This window comes from Lepisosteus platostomus, chromosome 22, assembly GCF_059453375.1.
Source record: "Lepisosteus platostomus isolate fLepPlt1 chromosome 22, fLepPlt1.hap1, whole genome shotgun sequence".
Classification (NCBI taxonomy): domain Eukaryota; kingdom Metazoa; phylum Chordata; class Actinopteri; order Semionotiformes; family Lepisosteidae; genus Lepisosteus; species Lepisosteus platostomus.
In genome coordinates this window covers 17869459-17891698 of record NC_142632.1, presented here as the reverse complement: position 1 = coordinate 17891698, position 22240 = coordinate 17869459, and the positions used below count along the sequence as shown (strand labels likewise).

The window sequence follows — 22240 nt, the reverse complement described above, 5'->3', positions numbered from 1 at the left end:
TGTTTCACTGAGTCGGAGTGTTTCTGTACAAGCCTAACTCCAGAACACCCAGAGTCGAGTTTCCCCCAAGTTGAAAGCAGTTCATGTGGGAATCAAGAAGGAAATTGATACTGTTGTTTAATATGTGTGACCAGGCATCATTAGAAGGTTAGTTAGGTAATAGTTGGGCGTGCTGTGCAGATGCGCTGTGTGTTGCATGCTGGCCCGTGGCTCCAGTGTAAGTGCTGCTGTTTTCATTGCAGGGACTAGCTGAGGCCCAGGCCCCGCCCCCGTTTCCACGGCGCAGACTGGGCTGCTCCCTCCTGCCCCTCCCTCTCATCGAACCTTTTCTACTCTTCCATTCTCTCCCTTTTTAGTTTGATTTTTATTCCAAGCCAAAATAAAAGGTGCTTTTCCTCAGCCATCTATTCCTCCTGCAGCCCGAAGACTGTGAAACTTCCCTGATCTAGAGCGAGACACCCTGAACAGGGGCAAGAGGCGAGACTTGTGCACGCTTGGGACAGAAGGTCTGTGGGGGGGATACTGGCCGCCTGCCTGGTCCTGGTGCCACCCCCTGGAGTGCTGGAGAACTACAAGCCTGCAGCTGTTGGACGGATACCTTTTCTGTCTTCAGACTCTCAAGTTGACAAGAGGACACTTTTACACTCTGCAGCCAATGAGAACTCTTTTATAAAAACAGTTTTAAAATTAAGGACCCTTTTGCGAGAAAACGCCTCTCCGACAGCTGAGGGTCAGAATTTGAGTGCTGGACGTCCTCAGCAGCCGGAGGGCGATGCCCATGCTGCAGGGGCGTCCTCGCGGGCCAGGACGCGTCACAGAGCTCAGGGATGAGGGTCTCCACACAGGTTTGAAGTAGGCTGGAGCTGAATGGGTCAGCCCACGGGGTGTCCTGGCCCTCTCGCTGTTGACACCGGTCCCGCAGAAAGAGATTTTAAACTTCCCACTGGTGGTGGGGGGCAATGGGAGGTGGCAGCACACGTCTGTGTTGCTCTTATTTTAAATTCCCAGGTGCTCGATGAATAACTTCCAGACAGCTGCTGCAGAGTTCTCCACGTGTCTGTGGGGGGCTTGTAAAGAGAGGAGAAGCTGGCCAGACTGGGTCGTCCCGGGTCCCAGAGTTGGGATCTCGCATCGCTGCTCTGGTGGCCTTGGTCCAGACCCTGGTCAGACAGCCTGGCACACTCGTGCAGAAGAGGACATCTTTCTTGGACAGTATTGTTCAGACTATTCCACTGTGCTACTGGGACCCCTCTTCCACTAAGGTGCATGCAGGAAGGCAAAAAAAGCACTCCATGCTTATTTTTGAAGTGTTTCCCATTTTTTTTCCTTCTCTGTCTCCTGTTTGTCTGGCATTGGCCATTTTGCACACTAACTCAGGCTTGCGTTCATGCACAGTTCTCTATTTAATCTATTTAATGACTCGGGTGCAGGAGGTTCTTGCAGGGGCCTGAGCAGTGGCAGGGGCTGGTGTTGCCGAGAAGATGACTGTTCTCTCTTCCTAGAGTTTTCCGTGATCAATGAGAAACCTCACACTTGGGTTGTAGATTGTAGCTCTCTGTGCTTGACAGTGATTAGACTGTTCTTGACTCCATTAGTGATTTTACAGCAGTAATAAGGGATTGATCTCTTTACAGAACGGAAGGGGGGCTTGTACTTCATGGTTTGTGCTCAGTGGCATTCTGTGGCAGAATCAGCTGGGGTAGCAGTGTTTTGTACCCCGTGCACATACTGTGCCTTGCAGAAGTATTCGCTTCCTGTATGTTGAAGAATTCTAAGAAATCTACAGCATTTTTTATCAAACTGTACACTGATATGAGGAGGTTGAATGCAAACAAAATCTCCAAACATACAAAGTCTGTTTGTTGCATAAGTATTCAGCTGTCTAAGTCGGTGCTTGGTGGCAGTACCTTTGACAACAGTTACTGCTGTCAGTATCTTTGTATCAGTCTCTACCAGCTGTGCACAGTGAGGTGGTGTAATTTCACCTATTCCTCCCAGCGAACTCCAGAACTCCAGCTCTGACAAGTTGGTGATGGATTATTCTGTTGTGATTTGTAAGTTTCCTCTGTTTCAATCACTGGGTCACTCAAAGACCATCGCTCTGGCTGTGCTTCAAGCCATTGTCCTGCTGAAATGTGAGTTTTCAGCCCAGTTTTCAATTCTGGGGTGACGAGGACTTTTTCCTCTAGGATTTGCCTGAACTTGGGCACCATTGATTTTTCCTCAGTTCGTGTTCCCTCATTTTTCATTTTTTGCCAGAATGCAATTAGACCAAAAGATTACATTTTTGTTACATCTAACAGTAGATTTCTGTCTCACATTTTCGTTATTTCTCAACTACAATATGAGTCTTTTTCAGTTAAGAAGTTTTCTTGCCCGTTGCCCATACTGGCCAGCTTTGTGTAGGGACCACAGCATTGTCAGTGTATTAATAGTGACTCCTTTCTTAAACAGAGCTCTGCAGATATTCACAAGTCACTGCTGGCCTCAGCGTCGTGCAAAATAATTTCCTCTGCCTGGTTGTTGTTTGGAAGGGCTGCCTGATCTAGATAGCATCTGGGTGGTATGATGTACATTCCACTTAATGATGCACTTCACTGTTCTCAGGGGAACCTTCTCCTGATCTGTGCCTCACTACTACTTTATTCTTGACCTGTACCAAAACTTCCTTGGTCTACAAGGTCGATTTCTTGTATCACTGTGAAAGATGTTTGAAATCTAATTTCAATCTGAGGGAACCTTTAGCATATGCCGGTGTATTTACTTTGATGCCACGTTAGTCCACTTAGATTACACACAGACTGTGCCTATAACACTGGGATCTTTCAAACAATTTTTTGCATCTTAACCGATTTCAGGTTACCTTAAAAAAGAGGTTGAATACTTATGCACCCGATAATCTACTAAATTTCTTTGAAAATCTAATATCTGCTGCCTGTCGGCATTTTTAACTATTAGTTTGGAGTAAATATATGAAACATGAAGTCCTGTCTGAAAGTGTTGTGACTGCAGGCTCAGACAGCAATAAAATGTGCAGACATTTGCAGCAAGTGAATGCTCTTGCAAGACATTAGATAATATTGACTTAGAAAATGTGGACGATGGGGGAAAAACATTGAATAGTTTTTCCTTGAAACATTGTTCTTTAATTCAGTTTTTGAAATCAAACTAAATGTTTCATCTGCTGTGTTCTGCAGCAGCTTTAACTGAATCTCAGTGTTCTGTAAGCAGAGGCCTCAGGCGCAGCCTGACCTGTTCATTAATGGTTTCACTGGCTCTATAGAAGCAGCAGGGACCGAGTCCTGTTTGGACAGCAGTGGAGAAATGCTGCCTCCTATAGTCTACATTTCAGTTAGGTGACAGTAAATAGCCTTAAGTCAAAGACATCTCTTTTGATTAACAAAGTCTTGTGTTAACCAATCGCAGGCTGCTTTGCAAACAAGATGAGCGATTGTAAAGACAGCCTTGGTGCCCTTGACAGCACGTATCCGAGATCTCTTCCCATGCTGCGCTGGTCACATTGTCCCTCCGCTGGCGATCGGGTTCCCATCGCAGCAGTCTGCCCAGCCCGGCGAGCCCTGCGACTCCAGGGCGCTTTGAAACCAGAGCTGCGGTCAGGTGTGTCGTCGGGGTGATTGTTGACTACGAGGTCACTTGTGAAGTTTGTGTACATATGTATATTTAAAAATCAGGTGAAAAGGATGTCAGTGCCTTTGGAGGGAGGGGAGACGGTGTGCTTCCACTCTGAAATGTGGAACGTTTTTGAGAAGTGGAAGGAAGAGGACTTTAAAATGGAGTTTCCATTTTGGTGCATTTTGCTTTAAAGGGGGTGTTGTGTCAGGTGAGGTGCACAGCCTGCCAGCGTAAAAGCTGAGCGTTTGTAAAAGAGCCTGTTGAGGCCCTGCGATCCGGAGGCAAGCGCCATGCGCTTCCTGCTGCACTCGTCCCTCTCGGGCCTGAGGCGCCCAACCAGCACCTGGCTGCAGCAGAGCGGCGAGGAGAGGCCCAGGGAGGTGCTTCCAGTGCGGCTTGGACTGGGTGAGAGCGAGAGACCGTCGATTCTGTTTTCAAGGTGCTGTTCTTTTTTTTTTTTATTTTGTAATCTGTAGCAGTTACCGTAACTACATGTCGCAACTTCCCAGTACCATGTAAATGGTCACTGTTCTGTGTTCGAGTGCTCCGCAGGGTGAGGAGAGGGGGCGGAGTGGTCCTGCGGGTGTGCTGGTGCTGCACCCTGGGGCCTGTAGTCCAGAGACCCCTGCCTGGCACCCCCACACGGGCGGCGGTCAGGGTCCCAGGAGCCTGGTGCAGTATTATCTGCAAGAGCTGCGCAGCTTCCAAGGGCTCTGTGGTGCGAGAGGAGCTGGGTGACCCTCCTGCACAGCCCAGAAGGCGCAGGCACGCCCTCCCCACCCCAGCCCTGCAGTGAGCTGAGCGAGGTAACAGTTGTGTTTCCAGATGGGGTTAATAAAGGGAAATACAGGTGTGTAACAGATCTGTGATTGCAGTTTTTCTTAGGTGTGAGAAATGTAGAATAACCCAAACCGGTAGATCATCACAGCCTTAGCCATGAAGTGTTTGTCCTGGCAGACCAGCGCTGATTTAATGAATTGGAGCACAGTGTGGGTGGGCGTGTGGAGCGAGTGAGTGGGTCAGTCTGCGTGCCGTGGGCACCTGTGTGTGCGGGTCTATTTATGTGGTGTGTGTGGGTGTGATCCAGCTTCTCCAAGTTCATCCTGTACTTACAGCACTGCTTTAGTTTGTCTTGGAAAAGTGATAACACTGGGTATTTTATTATTTTTCAGATTTTATTATTCAGATGATATGTTAGATTAATAGAGTTTCTGGTTTCTATCGTTGGTCCTACCAAGCCCAGCCAGCCTTTCAACTGCCTCTCTTTTGCTTCACGATGGAAAAATACAACTTTATTAAATTCAACAACAGAAAATATATATAAAAACTGCTTCTTTGTACAATATACTAGAAGTGTGTTTTTTGTTTTTAATTAAATATATAAAACATGCACAAGAGTGAAGCTGTTTTTGTTATTCTCTAAATGTGGTCTGGTGATTAAATCTGCAATAAATGACAGAAATTTACCTGCAACTGAAGGGTGCTTTGTTTTTGACCCAGAATAGCTGGAGTTTGAGCTGTAAAGTGAGCCGGAGAACTTGTGGGGTTCCAGTGTCTGTGGACCGGCTGGGGGCAGTGCTGGTAGTGGTGTCAGTGCAGTGAGCGAACTGGGCAGGTTTGCAGATGACAGAAAAATGAGAACAATTGCTGATGCGGCCAGTGAAATTCAGAAAGAGGCCCTTTCCCATCATGGCCTCCTAATAATCCCCAATCTCTGAACTGGCTTCATCGCTCTTTTCTTCTCCCCACTGAGAGCTGCTGTGTGTGAGCGGACTGGCGCATCATCCAGGTGGGGCTGCACACTGGTGGTGGTGGAGGGGATCTCCATTACCTGTAAAGTGGAGTGTCCAGAAAAGAGCTATAGAAGTGTAGAGAATTATTATTTTTACATGGACCTACAGTACCGGCCTCATCTGGTGTGTAACTGTTCCAGTGAGGCTGCACCAACCACTAGGTGTCACTCTTGCATCACATCAGAGGTCCCAGGGATTCTTACAGAGGGCAAAACATCCCCAATAAGGGAAGATTTATTCCCCTTTTTGAGCTAAAGGAGACTGGAGTTTTCTGCTCTCATCCTACAGAGCTCTTGGATAATTTTTTATTTATAATACTTTTAACTGAATTATTTTCCAATTTAAAGCTTTTTTTCTTCTTTATTCAGCAATTGGACATGTAAGTAGGATTGGCAGAATCTTGTGGGCGATGAAAATGACTCGTCTGGTTTTAATTTAGCAGACGTTGTTAATTAAGTTCAGAAGGAAGTGACTGAGAGTGGAGGTGCATTGCCAGCACAGCGCTCCTCTCTGTGTCAATGCAGTTGTCAGATACAGGGGTTATTTGAATTCTGTGTACATTAGGACTGGCTGTTGGCAGTTCTAGAGACGATAGCTGTTACTTTTCCCCTGTGTGGCTTTTCCCCATTTTGATTTTACGAGAGACCCCCTTGTTTCTACCAGTCCTGTGTTCTTAAAGAGCTGCAGACAGGAGAGGCCAGACCGAGAGCTGAAGGGTGGAAGAAGTGATTCACAGGCAGAACTCTGAGGTTGCGGGTTCGAGACTGGGTCATGCCACGAGTCAACGGGCGCAGCAGGCTGAGGATGGGAATAGGGGGCCAAGGCGCGCTCAGCTCTCGCCGACACGGTGCCCCCTGTGGGCCTTCCAGGCCCTTGCAGGCTTGTTGCCCAGGAGGGCGTCCTCACCCAGCCAGCGTGGTAAGAGCCAGGCATCTCCAAGGGCGGGGGGGAGAGTCTGACCTCGCTGCCTCACTCTCCCCTGTGAGCGGCAGCAGGGTTCGCAGCCATGAGCCGAGGCGTGAAACACACAGCTGGCCATTCCAGCGGGCGTGGGTTAACACGCGTAACTGAACCAGCTAAATCTTAAAAAGAGAAAAAAGATGTGATGCTTCCTCCTTGTCACTGGAACAAGAGCAGCGCCCAGTCTGTGAGCGAGGGCCGAGTGCTGAGTCAGGCCTCCCCCGTCACCAGCCTCGTGAGACTCCCAAAGCAATCGGCAGAAGTGGCCACTTCAATCACCCAGCGGCTGCCCACCAGAGCCCTTGGAGGTCATTATAGCCGCACGAAGCAGGCCGCCCTGTGGTTTTTAATGACCCCTCTCCAGCATGATGGGTCTGGGGTTGGCAGGAAGGAAACCTCAGCCCACACAGGCCGTCTGCGTGGCTCTCCTGGGGAGATGGCGGCCTGTGCTGCAGAGAGGCTCGTGTCTCACATCCACCCTCCCCTCCTTCCACAAACGGGACCTGGGGTCCCCAGGCCTGAGAGCCTTAGGGTGGGGGGGGGAGGGTCTACCCTTCCGGGGGCATATGGGTATGTAAATTGACTCTCAGTTGGAAAGAAAAATGAATTCAAAGATATTTAAAAGCTTGTGAGCTGAGACTGTCAGTGTGTAACTACGAGAGAGGCATCAAACTGCAATTTCCTACGAATCGCAACAAAGGGTGACTCAGACAGCTCTTGGGTGCAGGTGCTGGTGTTGTCATCACGAGCAGGAGGCAGGCCTTGTTCGAATCAGCCCTCGAGGAGGCAGGTGGATGGAGAGAATTCTCCCGCATTGTTGTGCTGCAGAGCACACACACACACACACACACACACACACACACACACACACACACACACACACACAAAATGCAGGAGCTGAAATTATACACTCGCCGCAGAGCTAAAGATAGACCCCCAGCTCCTCGTCAGCTCTCGCCTGCAGGCTCAGCGCAGCTCTCTGCTGCCCTCGGCCCCTGCCGCAGAGTCCTCACCAGACACCCAGCGTCTTCATTAAAACTCACCCCTAGCTCGCTGGGGATGTGTGTTTGAAATCAGGTCAAGATCAGTAAGTTGTAATGTCATAAAGGTATTACTACAAAAAAGATCTAAAACACCAATTTAGATTTGAGGACTGTAATCATCTTGGATTTCAGTCAACAGTTTTTGCCCTGATACTGAACATCTTTCCCTCTTTCCATTTTTTTTTCATTTTAGTGTTTGCATGTGAATGCTACTTATAACTTCCTGTTAAATTTGGAATTTGTCACCTCCTCATCCACCTACTGGCACCTTGTAGTCCAATCAGTGCTGCTTCACCACCTGCTGTAATGCGTTCTGCCCAAATAACAAGCGTTCGGCAGACTGATGTTCAAGAGGCATTTCATTGCGTCGTAAATGTCTGTTGGAAACGCAAAAGATTAAATGTAAAAAAAATCACACATAATATTTTGTTCATCGCTTGAAAGAAACATGACATCAGCAAACCGCTTGTTTCTCGTGTCGATTTCAGTTTAGAGGTGTGGAAGTGGGGGGGCATGGTGATGCACTGCTCCCTCACAGTGCTGGTGTCCTGGGTTCAATCCCGGACCTGGGTGGGCTGGTGTCCCGGCCAGCATGCTCCTGCGGAGGCCCTGGATGAACAGCTGGAGAATGGAGGGGCGGTATAATGAGACGAATGGGGCTGTAGGTGCGAATCCCCTCGCAGGAGCCCCTCATACCTACAGGCCCTCTGCAGATTCTCTGCCCCCCCAGAGCAGGGATTGGCTCTAGGGTCAGGTGTGAACAGAGAGAGGGATCCTGGCGGATCCAGGACGAGTCCGATTACCATGCAGACAGTTCCCTGAACACAGACACCCCTTGTGCCCAGTGCACAGCGCCCCCCCCGGCCCAGGGTCCCCCCAAGGGGGGGGTCACACCATCTTCAGTGCCTGGAGCTGAGCGTCTGGCAGTGCCGACACCAGGACACAAGCCTGCGGGCCATCAGAGGCACCAACTGCAGGCTGTTACTGGATTTGCAGCTACTCATGCAGATACAGCCCAGTGCTCAACTCAGAAGTGGCAGCCCCAGCATGGGCAGAGAGACAGCGGTGGGCCAGCGGGTTCGCGTACAGCACCTCATCAGTTTAACCGCAGGAGAGTCACCAAAGCCATTCTGCTCGGTGACCCTTGACCCCTGCGTGTACATCACCACACAGAGGAACAACTATCATCTGGCCTGCAGCATCCTGCTCCTGTTGCTGCTTTTCCTTCTCTTGGGGATGGATCTCAACGATCCTAATGTTTCTCTCGTGAGGCACCAGAACTTCTTAAGTTCTTTCATGCTTTTCCCCAGATTTCCTGTTGCTTTCCTACACGTTACTGTGCTGTTACCATGAACAACCTTTCAGAGGGCTGTACTGAAAATGGGATCCCAGCCTGGTCTGGTTTCGCTCGGGTGCCTTTGTGAAATGGGAAGGCCGGGCTCAGGGCCCGTCTCTGGACCACACGCAACAGACTGGAGTCTCGCTCTCCTGCTCTCTATTTGGGAAGATCAGCGGTCTGCCTCCCTGCTGATGACTCAGAACCCTGTTGCTAGGAGACGTGTCCCTTGCAAACACACGACCATCTGGTCTTCTAATAAGGAGCCTTTCCCGAGGAGCAGCTCCTCCGTGCTAATCCGCTCCGGAAACAGGGAGCAGGGCGCCGGGACTCGGGCTTGAAACCCTTAAGGACAGCGAGACTGCTCAGCCGATACCCCCCAGCTCGTGCATTCAGAGAAGGAGAAGCAGCGTCAGTCTAATCCTGCCCCTGATTATACCTGCAGTCATGATGAAGAGTTTGAGAAGAGCCACTGGACTACAGGACACCTGCAGAGCACGACGTTAGTGCACCTATTCTGAAAAAAAAACGAAACCGAAGCAGTCCGTAACGCAGGAGAGACAGCCGGACAGCGCCGGTCCCCACTACTGCCGCCCACAACAGGCCACACACCAGACACCGGGCTGAGACCAGAGCAACATGCAAACTCCACCCCGACAGTTTCCAGACCGGAATAAAAACCCAGGACCCACCCTCTGTGAGGTGGCAGCACCTTCCTCCTGCCCCTAAACGCCATCTTTTCAACCAGTAACTGGACAAGCTGAAGAATCACACTGGTGCCTCATGCCTGTCTGTCAGAGCTGCCACGAGCTCTGCTGACAAGACCAGCACACGGGGCTCACCTGGGGGTTTGATATGATGAGAGTCTTTATTGATGAGGTTCCAATAACACTGTCATCACCTCTGCGTCTTTTACAAAAGACACAAAATTAAAACATTTCCGATTTGTAAAAAAGTAGCAAATACACAGTTCACCCCCTGAGGGGCTCAAGACAGAAAGCACAGCGTATACTACAGAATAACTAAAAAAAACACATTAAATATGACTATTTACATTGTGTAATATATTATAATGTTCACATTCAGAGTGAATATATATATATATTAACATCTGTAGTTTACAATAGCGGACAATGCATTATCTCACAGAGAAAGGGCTATCCACTAAGAGCGGCTTTCAGCCAATCACAGAGAAGGGGCTATCCACCAAAAGCAGCTTTCAGCCAATCATAGTCCTTAATATGCACAAGCAGAATCAGTTGTATTTTTTCTGGTCAGCCAATCAAAGATGTGTAGGCAGGATCTTTGGTTCTGCTGGGTTTTTCAACTGGTTAATTCCCCTGTCAGTCAGTTGTCTTGGTTTCCAGGGGTTCCAATCACAAATGAGAAGGATTAGGAATTTCTTCCCTTTAGAGCCACTGGAGTTTACAGACTGCAAGGAGGCAGTGTAACAACACAAGAGAGGCAAAACACTGCAGTCACTTACCAGCCAAGTGTTTACACTATGAACTACTACTCTTTATCAAAGAAATTCTCATGTTTGTACTTGCTCTTGGAATAACACAGGTAACTCAGCTTGGGGAATCCGACTCCAGTCATCAAAGGCCACAGTGTTTTCTGCCCAAGTTAAATTTTCTGAGCTGAAAAAAAAAACCTTTAAAGTCCTTCAGCGGTTTCATGATTAAAATGAAATAAACCAAGAACATTAAAGACTGCTGCCCTGGCACCAGCAATGTTTAAAGATGCTGAACCACACTGAGGCAGCAGGAGCACAAGAGTGTGTTCGGACAGGGGACCAGAACTTTTATATTTGATTGTAACTGATCTGTGGGCCCAAACTCACCCATGCGGGGGTGGAACAGAGGGACTTGGCTCTCCCCAGCGGAAGCAGCCGACACAAACGGTGGACACACACAGGCAGAACTGCTCGGCTGGGAGTACAGACCTGGCCTGGAATCTTCTCCGCATGCAGGGACTCTCTGAAAACACCTACCTGGCAAATCCGACACATCGTCCTAAAGAGAGCTGAAGACACACTGCTCATGGACAGTCAGTGGGAAAGACAAACAGCAAACAGCAGACCAAACCGGTCTTCTGTCCATGAGAGATCAGTGACAACTGACTGCAGGCTTTGCTTTAGCTGCTGCACAGTGAATCTGCTTTAGATAATAACGCCATTGAACTGGCAGTGGATACATCTCATCACTGAAATGGTAAAGAAAGGGGAAAGAGTCCACGAGGGTCCAAGTAAGTGCTGAAAAATCAGCAATTCAGGGAAAAGAGGTCAGAAGGGTGAAGATCTGAAGACACTTGACTCAGAACAACGTTTACACACATTCCTAAAACTCACCGACAACAATATCCTGCTTTATCCTGGATGCTTCAATCTTAACCTTCCCAGCAGGCACCTGTCTGGAGCTCTGAATCGTCTGCCTCCATGTTGGGGACGTGAGTGTTATTAAAGAGAGGAGAGACCAGGCCTGGTTCTGCAGAGAGACAACTGATCAGTTCCTACAGGTCACCCTCAGATCATCAGTTTTTACACAGCTGAGTACAGACCCCAGTGTCAATCAGTAAGTACCGTGTTAACTCGGCCAGCTTTGGGTCAGGCTGAAACGGAGAGTGAAATTTGGAAAAGGCTGAACTGAAATGGCTGCCTGTCTACTTTTCCAAACGGACGACTGGAGGGTGACCTGTAACGCCCACTTACAGCTGCCCCTGTGCCCCCCCCTCTCTCCGCTCCCCCCCTGTGGAGGCGCACGCCTCGACCCTTGACCCCTGTGGTGCGGCGAGGAGGAGAGAGAAGGGGGTGCTTGCACCCGCGGCAGAGGGCCACAGGAGACGGGTGCAGCAGGGGCTCCCTGGGGCTCCAGCCGGTGCTCTTCTCCTCCCGTGAGCAGGGCAGGGCCCCGAAACCAGACGCTTCAGCCCCTCCCTGCCGCCGGAGCGCGGCGCTCAGTCCCAGCCGTTGTCCTTGATCATGTGCGCCAGCTCGATGATGAACTTGCCCTCCTTGTACTTCTGGCTGCTCTCGAAGGCATGCTCCTGCAGGGGGCGACAGGAGACCGGGGGTTAATCCGAAGGGCCAGGTGCTCTCGGCCTCCCCGTGCTGACAGATTCAGGGGGACACGTCCTGCTCAAGCACACAGACGCTGCTGGGCTACAGAGTTTCGTCTGTACAGCTTGCAACTGTAATCCCACAGGACACTGGCTGCTTCTTGCGAGAGGCTGGTGTTGTACACTACGGTAAAGCCACAGTAAAGCACAGAGAAACTGTGGTAAAGGCAAGGGAAAGCATGAAGAGACAGGCTTTTAAAAGTACATGTGTGGTAACCAATGTGTGGTAACATATGTGGTAACCAAGACACAAAACTTCTAATCAAGAGGGCTTTCATTAAGGCTGCAACACAGAAACGTCTTTGACATGTGACTCTGAACTCTGGTCTGATGCCACTGACAGTTTCTCCTCCCCCTGGGTATCAGCAGACATGAGAGGACACGGCGTCCGACTCGCCAAGAAGCACAAACTGAGAAATGCAAGTCAGCACCGCTGGCAGTGTGTCAGCGACACAGAAAACATCCTGCCAGGATTATTAATATCTCCGCAGCACAGAGCCTACATCCACAACGCCAGACGAGAGCCCATGACACCTCCTGCCGTCCGCCTACTAGAAAGTGTCCTGCAGCGCTCTTGTAAAATATTCCCAAGTAACACTGAAAATTAACAAGTGCTCAAGCCCTGCGTGCTTGCAGGGGCCGGTGGGGCTCACACAGTAACAGGTGTGCTTGATTTCCAGCACTCAGCTGCCTCAATTCACTCAGACCGCTGGATTCAAACCGGTAAATGTTTTCAACTACTCAAGAGTTGGTCATTCAGATAGAAAACTGAATAGTTAAAAGGACATTTCCAGTGTCTGTGAGATGAATCATGTTATTAGTTTTCCGATGGTACTGCATCTGAAAGTGGGGACTGGGATGGAAGAGACTCACGTATTTCCAGCCCAGCGTGGTCTTGCAGTTCTCGCAGTAGATGTCAGCCACAGCGTGCAGGCCTGTCAGCAGCACCCTCTCCTCCGCCGGCCCACAGCCCACGTTCACCCTGCAGGGAGAGCCACCGAGCATGAGTACCCACACCCTGCACCTCACCCTGCGCCCACTCCCACACCAGACCCTTTACCCACCCTACTCTTTTGTATGGGGTGTTTATATCAGCCTTTTTTCCATATTCTCTGTCATTTACATTCATACACATTTCAACACAAACCCAGGATAAGCGCTCCCTAACATCGCAAGCCTCTGATGTGTGCCATTGTGTTACCCAGCCTCAGGGGTGCGAACGGAGACACTCACACAGAGTTGAAGAGATAGGCCCGGCCCTGGCTTCCTTGAAAAGACTGCAAGACAGAAAGAAAAGACTCACTGTGAACTGGAGCTGATGTCTCTGGGAGGACAGCTGGACTCAGTGAAGAGCCAGAACTAATAATACTGTCAAAGAGAAATATTCCTGCAGTATTACTGGAGACACTACACTTTCTAACGGAAACATGAGCTCTGTTCCTCTCGCCCTTGCCTTATCAGTGTGCCAGATGAGGCCTAAATGCATGCTCCAATAGACTTTCAGACAAGCTAATGGGAAATTAAAACATGAATTTGCATTTCTAGTTTATTACTGTGAACACAGATGATGTCATTCTTCTACAAATTAAAAAAAAACTATTGTCATTATGTACTTATAAAGTTATTGTTCTGCACTGCCCCAGCACAATCTTAGATGGTATTTTCTACAACAGTTATCCTTTCTGTCCAAAGTATTAAACACAGCCCAGCAGGTAGAGTGTCCCCTGGTTCCTGAGGATTATAAAGTAATAGCATACCAGACCTTTTGCATCAATGCACTGTTTAATGGGAAAAATAAAGGCCTCAGAAATTCCCATATCCTCACGAGAGGCATGATTCTCAGTGCACATGCCTGTGCAGCATGACCAAAGGCAACGACAGGCCTGAACCTGATGACACTGAGTCACAGGTTTACAGTACATCCCATCGAGCAGGTGGGATTCCCTGGAATTCCTCATCGGACGCAGTTCAGTGCTGCCCAGATCTCAAGCAGAGCTGTATCACCTGTCGTTGGCTACGTGGTCCCATATCTCCTCGGACATCTGCGAACATCTTCCAAGGACGATACAGCTGTACTTGCTGCAGAGATGGACTAAGCTTTAAACGTGGTTATTATCTATTTTATTCTAATGCAGGTATTATCTGTTTTTTTGTTAGAGCTGTATATTACAATTCTCTTTTGTATGGTGAAAAAAGAAGAGTGATCAGCTATTGGTCAGTGTTCCTGCCGCCTGTGAGACAGAGAGTGTCTGTTCAACGTTACTGTCTGGGATCCACTGAAAGCTTTGTATTAATCCAAGCATTGAATTATTAAAAGATAATGAACCAAATAATCAAAACACAGATAACATCAATGGCATTTAAAATTAATCATATTCAAAAGTATTCAATAATTCTTTGGCAGAAAGTTTAAACCTGGGACTGAAACCAGAAAGGAACACACACAGACACCCCTCACCCTGAGGAAACCCAAGGAGACATACTGTACAGTAGGTAAACCATGCAAACTCCACACAGAAAGTCCTCTGTGCCAGACCGACATGCCTTGTCACCGTCTCACACCTATTCAATAATTTTCACACACACACAGGAACTGAATCCAGGGCCCCAGCACTGCAAGGCAGCAATGCTGACCACTGTGTCCCAGCATTCAAAATTTCCCACGTAAATATCCAGATTTGTTTTTAAGATCAAAAGTTCTATTTTTGTTCACATCTATAACATGCATCCAAAGTCACCTTATTCTGAGAAGACATTAGTCACTAGAAGATGCTACATGTCTTTTAAGACTTTAATCAATTCATCGGATCAGCACCACAATCGACAGACCTGCCGGATTTCATGTATCAGGTATATCCTGACCAGCCAAGAAACATGTTAAACAGAACCAGAGTCAGCCAGGGGTTATTTTGTTTGCTGTGACATTCAGATTCTCACCTCCACCCCGCCTCTGCCCCCACCCACTCCGCCCTGCCACGCCCACTATTTGACCCCGCCTCTGCCCCCACCCACTCCGCCCTGTCACGCCCACTATTTGACCCCGCCTCTGCACTCTGCCCCCACCCACTCCACCCTGCCACGCCCACTATTTGACCCCGCCTCTGCCCTCTGCCCCCACCCACTCCGCCCTGCCACGCCCACTATTTGACCCTGCCTCTGCCCCACCCACTCCGCCCTGCCGCGCCCACTATTTGACCCCGCCTCTGCCCTCTGCCCCCACCCACTCCGCCCTGCCACGCCCACTATTTGACCCCGCCTCTGCCCTCTGCCCCCACCCACTCCGCCCTGCCACGCCCACTATTTGACCCTGCCTCTGCCCTCTGCCCCCACCCACTCCGCCCTGCCACGCCCACTATTTGACCCCGCCTCTGCCCTCTGCCCCCACCCACTCCGCCCTGCCACGCCCACTATTTGACCCCGCCTCTGCCCCCCACCCACTCCGCCCTGCCACGCCCACTCATCAACCCAACCTCTGCCCCCACCCACTCCCATGATCCGCCTCTGTCCCCTGCACCTTGGAGATGAGCTCGTCGTGGTTGGCCAGGTGGGCGCGGCAGTGGACACAGCTGTAGGTCCGGTGGCAGCTGGGCAGGTAGGCCTGGAAGGTCTTGGAGCGCGTCATCCTGACCATGGGCGGGGTGGGGGGGCGGTGCGGGAAGGGGCTGCCGGCCCAGGACGGCTCGCAGGGGAAGCACCGCAGCACGCAGGTGAGGGCCGTGGTGGGGCGCGGGGGGGCGGCACACACCTGAGAGCAGGACACAGCACAGATCAACAGACCACGCGGTCAGTCCTAACCTTCCCCACACATCAGGCGACTCTCATACCGAAGAGCTCAGGCAGAGACGACTGGAGCTGTCTCGGGCCAGTCTACAAATTACACTTCCACCGTTTTGCAAAAACAGGAGGGGAGGGGGAAAAACGTTGATGCCAAAACCCTGCAACTCCTCCGGCTGCTGTGCAACTCCCGAGCTCTTACCAGCAGGACTGCACCGCCTGAGGCCCTGCTCCCTAGGCATCACATCAAAAGCACCTGTTGTTGAGCTCTGCTCGGCTGCAAGCCGTCTGAACTCACCGGTAGTCTTTTGCCTTATTTACAACGGTCACCTGTAACAAATTCTGCACCTAATTTGTGCTTCATTGATCTGCTCAACTGCTCCACTTACTGCAGCGCCGTTTAACAGCCTCCTGTGAGGTAATAAGATTCGACTGAAAAATATCTCATTGTAACTTATGCCAATGTGCTATTACATTTTAATGAAACAGGCTACATCCACATGACTATTCACCCGTCTGGCCAATCTGTATCCAGCTACTCCAGCTGCCAGCGACGGGAAAGGTGCTGCTTGTACTGTCAAGCCCTGCAGGATGCAGACGGATGATGCCTGAACTTTCACCCGAGATGCAAACCATATATTGATATCATGCTGTGAAAACAAAAAAAAAAAGGTTATCTTGGAAATTTGGTCAAAAGAGGCACAGCTGCTGGAATCCTCTCCTGGCAGCACAACTGTGTGTAAAAATGTCTCAATGGCAAAGAAACACAGAGCAGCTCGGTGGCGTTTGTCCTGACTAGCAGCGCAGCTCAAGAGAAGCCGAGGGCTGTGCTGAGGGAACGAGGGGCTGGCGCAGTTCCTTGGAACTAATGTCTAACCCTTCAGCTGTCATTCACTTCTAAATAAAAGCCAACAGAAATAAAGCAGAGAACCCAAAGCCTGTGTAATAAACGGGACTGGTAAGTAGACTCTGCAATGTTTATATTTTCAGAGCACAAAAAATACTGCAAAATGCCAACCTTTTGATTTGCAACAGCTGTGTTAACTTAGTTTAACACATCTATCCAGAACACTTGCTGCTTAGCAACTTAAAACACGTTCCCTCATATTTTAAATATGTTTAACCTTTGAAAACTAATACCACAGCCATGGTACATTGACACCTGCAAATTAAGATCTCTTCATAAAATGCAAGAGCTTCACCAGCTTGTCCTCCATTTTGTCAAAGTCAAGAAAGACACACCATTCCCAAAATGACTTTCAATACAAGATTATACCACATACATGGATACAAACAAAATAAACATATAATTAATCAGCCTCTATCACTTTGTACGCTTAGATCAGACAGAGAAAGCAACTAGCAGTGAATCGGTATCACTGTGCATGTGATAACATGTAAGAATCTCATACACACAAGAGCTGGCTGTTGGTCCATCTGGCCTGTTTGATAGCTGCTAACTAATCCAAAGATCTAATCCAGACATTTCCTGGAAGAAGCCGGGGGTTTTATCGTCAATGACATGGCTGGGATGTTTCAAGAGCTGAACTAAATGCACTTGTATGTAGTTTCCACTGGTGTCCTCTGGTCTGTGTTTCACAGTTCGCTCTGAAGAGACCAGCTGGGCTGGCTCTGCCAGGGTCATCGAGCATTCTGAGCTCTTGGATCAGACCCAAAGGTGGCAAGACAGCACAGCACTGGGGCCACAGGACCCTGGGGTGCTGTCTGTGTGGAGTTCGCATGTTCTCTCTGTGGTCATGTGGGTTTTCTCTAGGTGCTCTGATTTCCTCCCACAGTCCAAAGGCTTACTGGTAGTTTAAGTGGCTTCTGAGAACACTGGATGGATCAGATCCCCTCAGTCTTCTCTGTTCACTTCCTACAGCCTGTCAGCGTAACACACAGCAAAACTATAAATGTCAGATAAGACAAATAAACAACTGACAGGGACTGCAACACTCTGAGCTCTTGGCGGCCATCACAGCACATCCAGCAGGATGACAAGATTTGCGATAATATGCCTGGAGGCAGAGCTCACTGAGGCACTGGGGCGCAGAGCTCACTGAGGCACTGGGGGGGTAGAGCTCACTGAGGCACTGGGGGGGCAGAGCTCACTGAGGCACTGGGGGGGTAGAGCTCACTGAGGCACTGGGGGGGCAGAGCTCACTGAGGCACTGGGGGGGTAGAGCTCACTGAGGCACTGGGGGGGGCAGAGCTCACTGAGGGACTGGGGGGGTAGAGCTCACTGAGGCACTGGGGGGGCAGAGCTCACTGAGGCACTGGGGGGGCAGAGCTCACTGAGGGACTGGGGGGGGCAGAGCTCACTGAGGGACAGAAATCTCTCTCCTGGGTCTCAGAACCGTAGTTAATATGATTACTGCTCTTGCTTAATATGGAAAATGTCATTCAGTCAGTCAGAGTCCAGATTTATCACAGCATCTCTGCACTGTCCACCTTCTGTCCACTAAAGCAGGGCTTCTCCACTACGATCCTTTCAGACCTGCTCAGGCCGGTATCTCATACTTCCTGCTCTGACTGCCACTCTGCTCCTGCTGATCAGCAGCTAATTAACGAGTTGGCTGCAGCGAACTTCTGGAAGGGAGCAGGCAGCACTGAGCTGAGAAGTCCAACGCTAAAATTTAGATCAGAGCTCAAATTTGAACTGGACAAGCAGTTGTTTTTGCTGCAAACGAGTGTTGTCTAGACTGCATCCTTTCTTGTTGCTGTTTTCTCCCAGCGTAGGTTTAATCATTTCCTTTCTCCGTCAGAGCAACAAAATGTGAAAACTGCTCAAGGGTCTGAATACTTCTTCTAGGTACGGCATTTCTTTTTTATAGCTTTTCCCATTTGTAATTCCTGTAAGAAAGAGGACAGGGAATTCCCTCAGCTGTTACACTGCGAGAAATAACTTTTAATCAAGACAACCTTTTGAAGACTTTATTTTATTGACACAAACAAGATTACTTTCCACTTTTGCATGCTAATGCCTGGTCATTTCCATTGCTCACGAAGTCCTGTCTGGAAGTATTTTCGTGCACCAATAACACAATAACCCAGAGAAGAAAGAGCTTCCTCCCCAGCAGGAGTGAACAAGGAAGTGACTCACCCTGGCTCTCCGGGCCTTACGACTGAAGGCCTCGCTCACAGCACAGGCTGAGCTCCACGACCCCAACACTGCTGGTCTGAACCGTGAGCATGACGCCGGCCAGCTGCGACCAGGATTCTCCAAACCTGACGGCGCGCCAGACGAGAGGTAGGCTTGATATTATTAACAGTGCTTCCTGAGACTTGCTGGGCGCTCACAGAAGCTAGCAGTGACATCAGCGAGAGATGCCCCTCTCCACCAATCGGCACAAACTCTCCCGTCAGGCTCTGCGGAGCTGGAATCGTGTCAGAAGCTGAACAGGTCCGCAGGAGGGCGTTTTGAAGTAGATTCCTTCCCTCCAGACAGGGAGCCCGGAGCTGCTACTGTGAGCCGAGAATTAAAGAGACAAGGAGTTAATCAGCCAGGTTCCTCTTGCTGTGGTTACGACTCCTGTGGGTTTCTGCACACCGACGTCAGGGAGAAACGCGCTGCTCCTCCAACGGGCTCGAACTCTCCTGTCGGGCTCTGTGAAGCTTGAAAAGCGTCCGCTGGCCAACACCTCTGCAGGCTGGCCGAGCAGAGAAGCAGGTCTGTGTGCCCCAGTCGCTCCTGTGCAAATACAAGCACCGGAAACAGCCGGCAAGTCCTTACTGGTGAAAAATGCTCATCAAACAAAAACCTGTTGAGATCAACTTTTTTTAAAGAAAACTGGAATTTTCCGTGAACTTCACGTTATTTCAGATGAGATGCAATATGGAGAGGGGCGGAATGAGCAATTCACGGTGAAGACATCTACGCACACCAACAGGGGGATGGCCAAGATGACCAGTGAGGTCATATGCAAGACGTCCAGTGTCAGCGCAGCGCCGGCGCTGCTGAGGCCGAGCCCTGCGATTCACACCTCCCGTCCTGGATCGCCGAAATACCCAGCACCAGCGTCGCGTCCGTCCTCCGGCGTGTCTGATCCGTTCTTCCTCTGCTCCAGCTGTGTGAACAGCTGCTCGCGGGCGACCAATCAGAGCGCACGAAGGGCCACCACGAGGTCAGAGGTCAGCGGCACGCAGTCCAGCGGGGAGACGAGCGTCCTGTGGGCTGCGGTGACAGCGATCAGGTGTGAGGGGAGCTTTCTCATTGATCTCTGAATCACCTACCCAAGCTGGGGGGAGGGAGCCAGAGACTATCCCAGCAGGCAATGGGAGCAAAGCAGGACACACCTGGACGGGACGCCAGTCCATTGCAGGGCAGACGGATTCTGCAGAGCTCTGACCGCCACACAGTGAGCATCTCGGGGAACCACACTCTGCTGACCCCTGCTGACCCCTGCAGTGTCTGGAGTCGCAACACCAGGGTCTTTGCTCCTTACGTCTGTCCAGGCTGCTGGCCGCCCCAGACCGGCTTGCCTTTATCGCCCTCTCTGCCTCCACACAGCGGGGCGCTGGAAGGCTGTGGGGCTGCTCAGACCTCGAGGTCTCTCTGCCCCCCGAGTGTTCGGACACGTCTGAGTCCCGGGGTCTTCCGCAGAGCCACATGCTCCGAGCCCTTGCCGTGCCTCCGACCGCGACTGCAGGAGGTCCGCAGGCCCCCAGGGGTCAGCCGCCCTCGGACTGGGAAACACGGCGGTCAGGCGGTCCTCGGCCCCGGGTTCCCCCCTGGGGTCACTCTATCAGCTGGCCAGCTGCAGCAGGTGCCCAGGCCGGAGGTCAGAGGTCTTCCAGCTGACCACACGTCTGCAGTTCATCAGCAGCAGCCGCGTTCAGGCCCCAGCGAGCCCCGCGACTGCTCCTCCGGCCGGGCCGGGTAAGGGCTGCGGCCCCGGTCCACCACCCTGCCGGACTGTGAGGAACCAGACAAGCCGCAGGACCACGCGAGACCCCTCCCCCGCGTGACCGGGGGATCGCGAGCGGGCGTCGCGCGAGGAGCCCAAGCGGTGCCGCATCGCCAGGACAGCGCGTGCAAGCCGACGGCGCGTGCGGCAATCCGGGGCCACCTGCAGTGCCGAGACCGCCCTCCCCCCCAAAAAAAAAGTATAGCGCGAAGGAGGAAAATTAACAACAAGCTCTTAAGACAACACAAAGCACGTCTTTAATAAAGCGTAGTCTCTGGTTCCGCAGCAGCACCGCGCTGTAACACATGACGACTAACTGCGCGTCCGCAGCGCGCTGCCACGGGGCAGCCCGCGAGACACGCACGCCCCGCAGCCCGGCCGCCCCGTGCCAGCTCTCGTGCCACCCCGCGCTGCGGCTGCCCCAGCCCTCGCGCACCCCCCCGACTCCTCATCCTCCCGACGTCGCACCGCGGCAGAGTCTCCCCGAGCGGAGCGCGGCTCGCTGTTTACCTCTGAATGAAAAGCTGTGTTTATACAGGCTGCGTGCGCTCTCCCCCTGGCTTCTGGGAAACGCCAACTTTATGGAAAGCGAGTCCTTCGAATCCGTCCTGCCCGTGTCTCCCTGTCTCCGTGTCTCCGTGTCTCCTGTCAGCCGCGCTGCTCCCGGGATGCGGCGCTCAGACTGAGCTCGTCCGCGAGCCAGCGGCGCACTGGAGCGCGGCGCGCGCCTGACTGACAGCCGCGCCGGCCAACGGCGGCCGCCCGCCGGCATAGCAACACTGCGCTCATTGGCCGGCGGCCGACACACCCGGCCAATCGCAGGCCATATTCTAATCTACCTGCAGAGGGCTGGGAAGCGCAGCAGCGTGCGGGCGAGCCGAGCCGAACCGAACCGCGCAGTCCTCCCAGCGCGAAGGGAAAGCGTAATAAGTATTCCAAATGCATCCGCTTCCACCCCATAAAATTAAACTCCGGCATGGCCGCACGCAGGGAAACAACACCAAACCATTTAAACTCAAGCTGTCGGGAAAGGTTTGCATCTGAATCGTCACTGCGTCCAGAGCCCCTGGAGAGGTCCAACATCCCTGCGACAGCGTCCAGCTGACAGACGCTTCATGTGAAAAGTACCTACAAGTACAAAATATTCGGGATGATCTTTTAATATTTTGCTTATTGTAGTAGTGCAGAACGCAAGCTCACAAGAGTGTTATTGATAAGGAAACGGGAAGAAAAGCACGAATTCGGCGCGAGTTCATACTGTTTCTGCGTATTTCTCATTTGAGAGCGACTGTGCACCGCTCAGCGCCCGCAGATCTCGAGTCTGCGCAGTTACCATTCGGAGTTGCGTTTACCACATACCTTAAACATTTCACAAGATTACTTATGAGAAAAATGAGTGATTCTTGAACGATCAAGAAAAAAAATACTCTTTTGTTTGATAATAGAAGCCACCTTTGCAAACCACGCTAGGAATAATTCAATAGACTGCGATAAATCAGCGCGATATTTCTGGGGATTTTCCTGTGAATTCTGCGAACTGCATCATGTTTTACTCCATGAATAAAACAGTGTCAGGTTCTGTAATAAAACCCTACAATCTGCGGTCCCAGGCGTCATCACCCCGCCTGCAGGACCCGGACAGACCCCGCAGCTCGTCCACGCTCCGTGTCGGCTGCT

The 22240-nt window shown here is 51.0% G+C and overlaps 2 protein-coding genes across 6 annotated transcripts in view; one reads left to right on the top strand and one right to left on the bottom strand.

Moving 5' to 3' along the window:
* Positions 1-5028, top strand: part of hip1 (huntingtin interacting protein 1) — a 47769-nt gene extending 42741 nt beyond the window's left edge. For both annotated transcript variants that reach the window (XM_088615883.1, XM_088615884.1), the window contains exon 31: positions 243-5028. In XM_088615883.1, the coding sequence (XP_088472009.1) occupies positions 243-253 (11 nt within the window). In that variant the 3' untranslated portion in view covers positions 254-5028. The remainder of the gene's footprint in view (positions 1-242) is intronic.
* A 4586-nt stretch (positions 5029-9614) lies between these two features.
* LOC148643708 (protein yippee-like 2) lies at positions 9615-21295 on the bottom strand. 4 transcript variants are annotated; one of them, XM_088615891.1, is made up of 7 exons: positions 21074-21295; positions 16131-16306; positions 15397-15627; positions 13887-13961; positions 13116-13159; positions 12756-12864; positions 9615-11810 (listed from the first exon to the last, which is right to left on the bottom strand). In XM_088615891.1, the coding sequence occupies exons 3-7, from the start codon at positions 15511-15513 to the stop codon at positions 11721-11723; spliced, it is 435 nt and encodes a 144-aa protein (XP_088472017.1). In that variant the 5' UTR covers positions 15514-15627; positions 16131-16306; positions 21074-21295; the 3' UTR covers positions 9615-11720. The 4 variants fall into 4 exon arrangements, with proteins under 4 accessions (XP_088472017.1, XP_088472016.1, XP_088472015.1 ...); XM_088615890.1 differs by having other exon boundaries at positions 16169-16306; XM_088615889.1 differs by lacking the exon at positions 16131-16306 and having other exon boundaries at positions 21074-21294.
* Between the last annotated feature and the right edge of the window lie 945 nt (positions 21296-22240).

Excerpts from the sequence above, each read along its gene's own strand:
- LOC148643708 (XM_088615891.1), bottom strand. The coding sequence starts at position 15,513 with ATGGTCAGGATGACGCGCTCCAAGACCTTCCAGGCCTACCTGCCCAGC. Across the intron at positions 13,962-15,396 it reads ACGACGAGCTCATCTCCAAG|CAAGTACAGCTGTATCGTCC; the intron begins GTGCAGGGGACA and ends CCATCTCTGCAG. Across the intron at positions 11,811-12,755 it reads CCACGCTGGGCTGGAAATAC|GAGCATGCCTTCGAGAGCAG; the intron begins GTGAGTCTCTTC and ends CGCCCCCTGCAG.